The following is a 10,670-nucleotide window of genomic DNA, read 5'->3' on the forward strand; positions in this document are numbered from 1 at the left end:
TGCTGTACTGTGCAGGCTGAGGGTATGGCACATGCTCTGCTGTACTGTGCAGGCTGAGGGTATGGCACATGCTCTGCTGTACTGTGCAGGCTGAGAGGCAGCCTCTCTGTGAGCCCTCCTTGTATCATCCACCTGCTGCTTCAGCACAGTCTACATTCCAAAATGTGCTCAAGGCTAAGTGAAAACCTCGGGATCTATTTGTTTGTTTGCCTACATGTGTGTCTTTAGTTGCTTGGGATCAGACCCAGGATTTGACACGTGTTAGGCAAGTGCTCTGTTCCTGAGTTACACCCTAGTGATTGCTGTGACACTCCCTCATTTGATATGGGGATACTTCGTATTGTACTTACTGGCTATATTCAATTGAAGTGAGAAGGTTCTTTGTCGTCCCAGGTACTATAAAAAGGTCGCATTTAACCTTCCAAACTTTACAGTTGGCTAGGTCAGGAACAGGTGCTCTGTTTATAATTGAGAAATGTAGCCAGAGAAACCCAGATCTGCGGGTCCACAGACCTGAGCCCGGTGCTGCTCACAGGTATAAGGAGTGATGGGGCCGATCCTTGTCTGCTACATTTGTCGTGTTGCATGGTAACATTTGAACTCTGTGCTTAGACAGTTCTGCACACCTCCAGTGATAGGAGCACAAAAGGAGACGCATTCCAATACTGTGAAGACATATATATTAGGGTTTAGATCGTGTAAGCTTTGACTCTCAGTTTCCATACCTCTAAAATGCAGCTGTTAGCACCAACTTCAGCAGTCATTGAGAGGATGAAATGATGTGAGTGAGTGCTGGGCACAGGGAGTGGTGTCAAAAGGTCAAGGTCTCAATGTGTGTGTGTGTGTGTGTGTGTGTGTGTGTGTGTGTGTGTGTGTTGCACTGTTTTACACCACAGAGATCTTCACACTATAGCTAGGATTGATTTGCCTTTGGTCACCAGTCTGAGCCCCTTGTCCTTACAGTGTTTAATGATTAGTGCTTGGTGTAGGTCAGCCTTTCTTCCACAGCCAGGTGTTGTTGCTGCTCAAGAGATGTTCTCGTTTCTCAGGCTTGTCATGGGCACAGGCTTTATTTTTTTCCCTTATGGCATGATACATATTTTTACTTAAAAACAAACAAAACCAGGAATACACTGTAGCCCTAGAGACATAAGCCTGAGTTGTGTGCTCATTTTCCTTCTGAAGAAGGAAATTAAAAGATCTTTGTTGCTTAGAGTTCAACATGAAGTGACTTTGTGCATGCTAATAGAGCAATTTATAACCTGATTAGGAAGTTTGCTTCCAGGCAGAACTGCTGATGAACATCTTATTTCTCCGTGGCACGGTGTGCATGCACACACATGCATATGTATGTGTAGGTTTTGGTTTCTATCTGGAGGGTGTGTTTGTCTTGTGGCACTGGCACAGCCACCTCTCATAAGGGTTGCGATAGTATTTTACGTGTGTGTTCCTTCAAGCTTTCCAGTTTCCCGCTTCTGAACCTGGGAGTGTCGGCTTCACAAATTGAAGATTATGGTGTCATTCTAATCCAATGAAAGGCCTAATATCTTTCTTCATTTAAGTCAGACACTGTTGAACAGTTAAGCTTTTATTTCTACAGATGGATGATTGTTAATAGCTAGGAGGTTCTATCAAAGCATCTGCCTCTGCAGTGCCAGACATTGGAGCATATGGTAATTGGGTCAGGTAAAGGAGTTGGCCCAGAAATTACGCTGGTTTGATGTGTCGTGGCATTTGGAGGTTGGCCTTTCAGGTTCTTGTTCTATACACTGCTCAGTCACATTCTGAAACAGCCCTCATGACCATTCTGAGTTCTCCAGGCTAGAGAAGGGCACTGCAAGTTGTAGAGACGCCAGTTTATTTCCTCCCTGTCCTCGTGATTGCTGTCTCTTTGTACCCATACGTGTGAAAAGATGACAACAGCCTTGATTGTCAAATGAAATGTAAGATGTAAGGGATGGGAACAGTGGAAGTTAGCGACGAGAGAGAACCTGCTGCGAAAGTCCTGTTCCAGGTGGAGACCAGTGGGGAAGGCACCTAGAGCTTCCTCCTGCGGCTCTCCTGATGGAAAATGCTGCCTGCCACGCTCCCAAATCCTGAACTTCACATGCCTGAGGCCCAAAGCAGCTAAAAGCACGCCTCCTCCCTGTGGTCTCATGTTTAAAACCCTGTAACTATAGCATGCAGAACTCAAACTGGTTTGGATTCTGGACAATAAAGAGGTCTACATACATGAAAGGTTTTCAGAGGAGATCACACAGTTTGGTGACTACTTTTAGCTTTTATACGTGTAAAACTGCTGCCTGCTAGCCTTCACCTTGGTTTGGCTGTGGAATGCCTCTGCTTCTAGACAGATCTGCAGGATTCAGGACTCTGGAATGTATGCTGCCTTGTTTGGGAAGTGACTTGGCAGAGCAGGCCTCTGGTCAGGCTCTTCATGAGTCTAGTGAAGTGGGACCCTGCAGCTGTACTTGTACAAGATCGCTTCCCGTGCCAAGGTATTGTAAGGGAGCCTGGACTCTGTTGATCTGTTCACAAGCAGGGGTCTTCCTGTTTGAATTCATTTTCCCTATAATTATGAAATTACCTATGATTAGTTTACCCTTTGGATCTTTTTGAAGTTAAGAGTCTCCACCATGAACCCCCACCCCACCAGAGGTATGTGGGCGCCCATGTGGTGCAGTTGGTGCCTCAGGTCAAAGTGGTCTCCTTGTTCCACCTTCTGTCTTGTGCTAAACCACTGTGGTGTCTGGCAGTGCCTGCTGTAGATGTACCCTCAGTGGGTGCTTAGTACAGGATTAATTAACTGTCATAAACCAATGAAAATCAGTAAGATGTAGAAAACACAATGTCCAGCCCAGGCCTGTCTGGAAAACTCACAAAGTAAAAGCGGTCTAGAGAAGAGACGATGGTATACGTTGGAGAATGGGTTTTTTCTGAGATTGTGGTGCACATGCTTGGCATGCGTTTTGTGATCCTGTGTTGACATTTGCTGGTGCACACCCTGGCAGCCCTCACGGCACATTTATTTTTAGCTTTCTTAGTGAGATTTCAGTTGGAAACTTAACACTATGAATTCGGCCGCCAAAACTGAGCATTCTGATTGCCTACCACTGAAAAGCTAAAATGCTGGGGAAGTGTGAACCGCACTGAAGACTGCTCTGCTGCTGCTGCAGAGCGTTGACTCTATTCCAGTGCACCCCATCCCACCCTCGTCCCATGAGATGAGCGTGTGAAGCTAGTGAGGCCAAGAGGACCAGGTCAGGAGAATGCCCTCAGATGCTCTTCTTTTTATTCTCTTACGTTTGTATATATTTGTTTGTCACAGACTCAAGAAATTTGTTCTTGAGGCTAATGTTGGCTGATTGCTTACCACATAGCTCCACATGCTGCTGCAAGTCATTCAGTCCTGATATGTGCTTGCTGTGTCCGTTGCTTCCCTGAAGGCCTCGGCCGCATGCCTCAAAGTAACTTAATATGTGCTCTTAAATTGAAAACATGATTTGACTTGGGGAGTTTCATTTATAGTTAGTAACATGAAATGTAAGGAATTCTGTGACTATACAAACTATTTAATGCAATTTTGAAAACATTTTGCAGCTAACTAGTGCATGCTACATTATGGATGAAATTTAAATTATGTGGGGAAAAAACATAATGTGGGGTTCTTTTGTTAGCTCAGGACTCTCTTACAGAACTTCTGGTTGTTCTTTTGTTAGCCAACCAGTGTTCCCCTTCTTTTAAAAAGATTTCCATTTTAATTTTTAATCTTTATAAAACTCACTTACTGGCAGAATAATGGTATTTTGAACTAGCAGAATTAGTCTTAGCTGCAGGTAATGAAATCTTCAGCTTTGGCTGGATTAGAACATTGTGTGAAAGACCTTCATTCTATTCCCACCCTCTGTTGTTGTTTTGAGAGGCAGTTGTTTTTAAAACAATAAAGAGGAAACATTGAGACACATTTGTATTGTTTATAAAGAATCAGGAAGCTGTGGCCCTCAACAGTTGAGATCCCGAGTACCTATACAGGCTACTACTTGTTTCTGTCACAATTTTGAAAATTAAATGTTTCTCTAATTTTTTTTTTAATTAGGGACTGGAGAGATGGCTTATTGGTTAAGAGCACTAGTTTTTGCAAAGGACCTGGTTTGGTTCCCAGCAACCACTTGTTGGCTCATGGCAAGTTCCCCAGTTCCAGGGGATCTGATGTCCTCTTCTGATCTCTGCAAACATTAGGCATACATGTACATATACATACATGCAGGACACGACTCTAATGCACATAGAATAAAAAATTGAAAAATTTGTATTATATTTATTGCACGAAGGTGTGTACATGAGCAAACACTTGCATACACTTGTGTTTGCCTGCCACAGCATGCATCAGGGGCAGAGGAAAACTTGTGGGAGTCGATGCCCTCCTATCTATCGTGTGGCATGGAGAGGTTGAAGTCCGGCTTCGCAGCAGGCACCTTTACCTGCTGAGCCATCTGAATTACACATCTCTACAGGAATGCTCTGGTAGCCCCAAGAATGCCTGTGATTTATTTTGCATTGTTTAATCTTAGGAAAAATTTAAACGTGGGCTGGACCAATCTTATCTGTTAAAGGCCCTAAACTGAAGGCCTGGCGAGACGGCTCAGCAGTTAAAAGCACTGGCGACTTCCAGAGGACCCGGGTTTAATCCCCAGCACCCACATGGGGAGTTAACAACCATGTGTGAGTCCAGTCCCAGGGATCCAGTGCTGTCTGTCTGCTAGCCTCTGTGGGCACCGTAAACACTCACACTTACATAAGCAACTAAAATCTCAAATATCTTATGCCCTAACTGAGCTTTCACCTCAGTCTATTTAGCTTTGATGTAAACATCAAAAAGGGGTGGGAGGAGCCCAAGCACACTTATATTGTCATAGGCAAGGAAAAGAGGGCAATTTGAAAGAGTACCCATAAAAGTTAAGGCAAAGGAAGCCTTTGTCCTAAAATGTGTGACTGAGAGCCAAAATATTTTAAGAGTCAGGTGTTTTGTTTCTGGGGTTTTTTTTTGTTTTTTTTTAATAACAAGGTAACCTCTCCCACCAGTAATAAAATCATGTGAGTTTTGAAAATACAGTGTTGAACCTAAAAGAAAAAACTTGGTTGTTACCCATTTCACGTGGCCTGGTTCTTTTACAGGTGTCTGGCTATTTAGATGCATCTTGCTACTGGTTTGTCCTTTCTCCCAGAGCAGTTGATCTTAGGAAGGTGGCTCTTCCCATAGATACAGTGCAAGAAGCAGAACTACTGTTGAGTTCAGGGCCAGCCTGGCTTTAATGGTCAAATGGTCCTTTGTGGCTGTGCATACGTAGCTGTCGTTCAGAAGACTTGAAAAGTGTTGTGGGTATGGAGAGTATTACTGAGTGGGTTTGTTCTGAATAAGTTAGTATACAGGGCAAATGATAAGAGTTAATAGCTTTTCATCCTACCACGTCAGATTGTGGAACTGTTTAAAGCCCTGTTTGTTTGTTTGAGACAGGGTCTCTCTGTAACTTTGGCTTTCCTGGAGTCAGTCTGGCCTCTGCTTCCTAAGTGCTGGAACTGAAGGCGTGCACCACCGCCGCCCATAAAGCCCTATTCTTAATCACTAGTTTAAAGCCTGAATTAAGGGATGGCTCCCTATCAGTCGATTTTAAACAGGAATTATACTTAAAATACCATGAGCATATTAATTATTGAAGGAAAACATGTAGCTTGTGTATTAGTGTCTTTCTTTGATACTACTTTTGTGATTGCTTTCCAGTGACTTCAGTGAGGTGCTGGTGTCTACCAAGAAGACTACACCAGGAAGTTGAGGCAGTGGGCTTTTGTCTCCTTGAACAGATTTGAGTGGGTTTTTATTTTGTTTTTAATAACTGCTTTTAAATTGGATGGAACACAAAAAGACTGAGGTCTGGGGAGACAGCTTCAAGAACTAGGATTTTTTTGGTCCCATTTATTTTTTAAAATAATTTTTAAATTTTTTTAATTTTAAAACAATCTTCTCATTTTACATACCAATCCCAGTTCCCACTTCCTCCCCTTAAAATAATTTTTATAACCCAGTGCAGGCTCTATAAATTGCTGTGTTAATTGGCCTAAGTAGCTTGCCAGCGTCACTAGGAAGCATATGGGAAACAGCCTGGTTCATTGTGGAGTCACTGTGTGCTTGGAGTCCTGGCCCACCTGTGGAGGGCGCCTGTGTTGCATTTAGTCCCCTTGCTTTTATAAATTGTGGGAGAATTCTGAAGAGCTGTCATTCTGATGGGTAAGGCTTTGTGGAGAATGAGGTATGCAGCTCTTAGGGTTTTAAGGAAGCTGTTTATAGCTCAGAGTTACCAGGACTTGTCCAAGATGAAAAAATGCTTAGAGCTGTTAGTGTTGCAGGGAGTGTGAATAGGGCCTTGTGTGGATATAGGGGCTTCACATGCCATTAGATGTAAAGGGCATGTTTGGTTTACCATCTGCAGCCTTGGAGCTAAGCTTGCTCATCCCTGGTTCACCTCAGTGGATAGTCTAGAAGAGCGGAGCCAGTGAAGGTCGGGTTCCACATGGCAGGAACCAGGGTGGACCCTGCTTTTGACCTTGTACCAGCTAGACCTGCCTGACACTTGAGCCACATTCTGCTCAGGCCCAACAGCACTCATTGGATCAAAGGCCCTAGCATGTTCTCACCTCATTGTTTATTGAAGAGATGGTCTATGGAAGGCTCACCTTACGGTCCTTTCTGTAGAGCTTCGAGGCAGGGTGTCCAATAGAAGCTGGCTGACCTCTACCATACCAGATGTCCAGCTTAGAGCCAAGCTTGCAGTCGAGGAGAGGGAGGCTGGTGTCAGTTTAACTGGCATGGTAGAAATGAAGATACCTAGAGAGACACTTGCATGTGTCTCAGTCTGACTTCAGATTATTGAAACAGTAGACTCAGTAGTGGGGATTTCCCCAGGAATCTTGTGCTAAAAGAAGGAAGAGTACCTGTCAGAGGGGGTGCTTGTCTCCTAGGAAGAGATTCCACAGTGTTCTAACATGTTATCACCACCTTACAGGATAAGACTTCAGGTCGCTGGTGGGTGGGTCTGCATCTTGTCAGGGCTTATGTACATAGCCTTAACCCTCTATTTAAATTTCAGTTTCACTTTAGGACCCCAAAGATGGACTTGAGGGGTTTGCTGCATGTCTTTAACTCTCTTCCCCATGTGATCACATCAAGTAGTCCTCCTTTTTCTGCTTGGCACTATTAAATTGGCTCTTTTTATTGACTTACTGATGATAGGTGTCCAGACCTGACTCAACATATCTGATAACATCTGTGTGTACTACAGAGTCTTTGAACGGTTCCCACCAAGGACAACACTATTGAAAATACACATGTGTGGGCTGGAGAGATGGCTCAGAGGTTAAGAGCACACTGACTATTCTTCCAGAGGTCCTGAGTTCAATTCCCAGCAACCACATGGTAGCTCACAACCTTCTATAATGGGATCTGATGCCCTCTTCTGGCATTCAGGTGTACATGCAAATAGAGTATCTTTTTTAAAAATTAAAAAAAGAAAATAACACATTATCTGAATCAATTTTGTGTGCCTGATAGCACCTAGCGTGGTGATGTGTAAATGGTCCCCACTTAATAACTGCTGAAGCCAGCTTTCCAAGTGAGGTATATTTATACACAGACTAGCCCTCCCCACGGCCATGTGTGCAGTTAAAGCAGAGTTGCTTACACTAGGTGGCAGATAGCTGCTAGATACCCAGGTGAATGTCTCATCACCCTTCCTAACTCTCCATGAGGGGGTGGGGACTGCAGTCAAGAAACCCAGCTGGGGTAATTTTTTTTTCAAGGGGTACAGCTTAACTCCCTAATGTGGCAGTTACATGGCTCAGAGGACAGCTGCTTGCAGCATCCCTATTTATCCAAGGAAGACTTGATTTCACACCGACATTTGTGTGGATCTCTGGAAACTGGAACTGCATGCACAGGCCGTTCATGGTGTGTGTTTGCATTGCTGTCTGTGGCCCTCTGTTCTCACCAGCTGTGCTGCTCCACTTGGAAATGTTTAAAAATACAAAAAATGGTGAAACTCCACAGTGGGAGCTAGGAGAGCTTTACCTTGTTTAAGGCTCACTACTGATAAGACCTTCACCATGCATAAGAATTCCATGAAGCCAGCAGTGGTGGCACACACCTTTAATCTCAGCACATACCCATCGTGAAGCAGAGCCAGGCAAATCTCTGAGTTCGAGGCCAGCTGGGTCTACAGAGTGAGTTCCAGGACAGCCAGGACTACACAGAAAAATCAAAACCAAAAGACAACAGTGACAGCAGCTATCAGATTCAGCTATGAGATCTCACAACTGGGAAGTAACTTGGTGTGTGGCAGGAGAGGAGTACTGGCCTTTTATTTAGATGATTTCAGATTTCTGAATTAAGCACAAGACCAGTTTTCCTTGTGTGTCTGTGATGTTGTTTTATAGTAGTCGGTCTTGATCAGAACCTGTACCCAAGTCACAGTTTTTCCATTTTCTCATCTAGAAGGAACTGGCAAACACCCCTGACTGTCCTAAGATGTGTGCCTATAAGCTGGTGACCATCAAGTTCAAGTGGTGGGGGCTGCAGAGCAAAGTAGAAAACTTCATTCAAAAGGTAAATCTGCAAGCAAGTGGGACTTACTTGTGGGAGATTTGAGAGAAGGTGACTGTTGGAAAATGGTTTCTATGACAAGCATTTTATCCTTTATGACATTAAAGTTACTGTCACCGTGTCTGTCTGATCCCCTGAAAACATCAAATCCAAATAACAAGATTTTAAGAGACTTTTTTTTTCCCTTCCCTTCCCCCTCCCCCCCTCCCCCCCTAAGGTCTTTTGTGTGTAGATACTTTGCCTGCACGCATATCTGTGCATCGTGTGCATGTGGTGCCTTTGGAAGCCTTGAAGAGGGCATCAGATGCCCTGGAACTGGAGTTAGAAACAATTGAGAGCCGTCATGTGGGTGCTGGAACCCACACCTGGGCCGTCTGGAAGAGCTGCGTTGTGGTCTTAGCCTCACTGAGTCATCTCTCGCCCTTACGAGACTGCTTAGGAGATGCAGCGTTTATTCAGTGAGCTTCCAGTACAAAGTCCCTCCCGTGACTAGCCTGGCCATGAAGAGACCTAGTATCCTGGCAGTCTCGCTGTCTTGTCTGGAGTGTCTTCTGTAGAGGTCTTGCCAAGAGTAGGTAGACCCTGGATTGGTAACATGATCTGAGGATCCCTGTCCTAATTTCTTTTTTAAAAAATGAAGCCTGGTCTACAAGAGGTAGTTCCAGGGCAGGCTCCAAAGCTACAGAGAAACCCTGTCTCGAAAAACAAAAAACAAAATAAAACAAAAAATGAAGATGACATAAGCAGTTAGATATAGAAGGGGGATCACAGTGATATAAACACATTTATGTATAGTGTTGCCCAACATCACACAGAACAACAAAATACAATAGGTTGTAAATACACAGGAAGATGCAGGAATACCCTTTGGTTACTGTTCCTATAGTATTTATCCCCATCATCATTATAGAGATGCCTTTGGGGACTGGAAAGACAGCTCAGTGGTTAAAAGCTGCTTTTCCAGAGCACCTGGGTTTGATTCCAACACCCACATGATGGTTTACAACAATTGGTAATAATAGTTACCAGGCATAGGGGATTCATACCACTTTCTGGCCTCCATGAGCGCTGCGGTGCACATGCAGTGCACAGACATGCATGCATACACATAAAAAGAAACCCTAGGAAATAAAAAGATGTCCCTGTTACCCCCCGGAATGTCACAGTGCTTCTTCCACCTATTCACAACCATCCCTTGAGCACACTGGGTATGTGCTGGCCTTCTTTCTCACCTAGACATTGTAATAAATAGGTTGACAGTCCAATTTAAAAGTCGCATTTGTAGTCATACAGTTTTCTGTTCATGGGGGAAAGTTGAAAATTGTTCCCAAAGTGTCGGTTATTGTTATGTATTTTGCTCTCATTTTTGGGAAAGTTGAAAACAACTTAAATAGTTGGGTATTTAAATTTGCTATTTCTATACATGGTTTTCATATGTTTATGTGTGTGCATACACATGGGACTAATGTAGTGCACAGAAGAGTCACTGCAGAGTACATAATGCTTTCATCAGTGTCTAAGCACGGGGGTTTCCTTCAGTGCAGAGAGAAGACTGGGTCTGCTTTTATTGTAGAAAAATCCAGTTGACCTTTGCTCCTTGGCATTGAGAACAGGTGTCAGTACATGAAGCCCAGCAGGAACATATGGGATTCAGTTATGCATGCTGTGTGCTCTTGGCTTTTACCAGACCATTCATCCTTTTGCCAATGGAGATTCTTTCCCATTTCTCAGGGAACTTTGAAAATAAGTTTTGAATTATGTTTGTTTGTTATATGTCATTGTGTATACCAGCTGCGTGGGTGTGGAGGTCAGAGGACAGTTTGGGAGTTGGTTCTCTCCTTATTACACCGTATGAATCCATGTATTGGACTGAAGTTATCATGCTTGGAAGCAAGCATTCTTACCTGCTGAGCTGCACTGCTGCCCCTTCACAGGGAATTGATTCCCTGTATAAAATTATGCTAGGCTAGAATTAATGTTGATGTAAAGAATTTTTATTTTATTTCTTTTTTTTTTTTTT

General features: G+C 43.7%; 1 protein-coding gene across 3 annotated transcripts in view; it reads left to right on the plus strand.

Moving 5' to 3' along the window:
• Pitpnb (phosphatidylinositol transfer protein beta) overlaps window positions 1-10,670 on the plus strand; it is a 53,537-nt gene that overhangs the window by 36,421 nt on the left and 6,446 nt on the right. For all 3 annotated transcript variants that reach the window (XM_005344214.3, XM_026784612.1, XM_005344213.3), the window contains one exon: window positions 8,543-8,653. In XM_005344214.3, coding sequence (XP_005344271.1) covers window positions 8,543-8,653 — 111 coding nt within the window. The remainder of the gene's footprint in view (window positions 1-8,542; window positions 8,654-10,670) is intronic.

This window comes from Microtus ochrogaster, chromosome 2, assembly GCF_000317375.1.
Source record: "Microtus ochrogaster isolate Prairie Vole_2 chromosome 2, MicOch1.0, whole genome shotgun sequence".
Lineage (NCBI taxonomy): Eukaryota > Metazoa > Chordata > Mammalia > Rodentia > Cricetidae > Microtus > Microtus ochrogaster.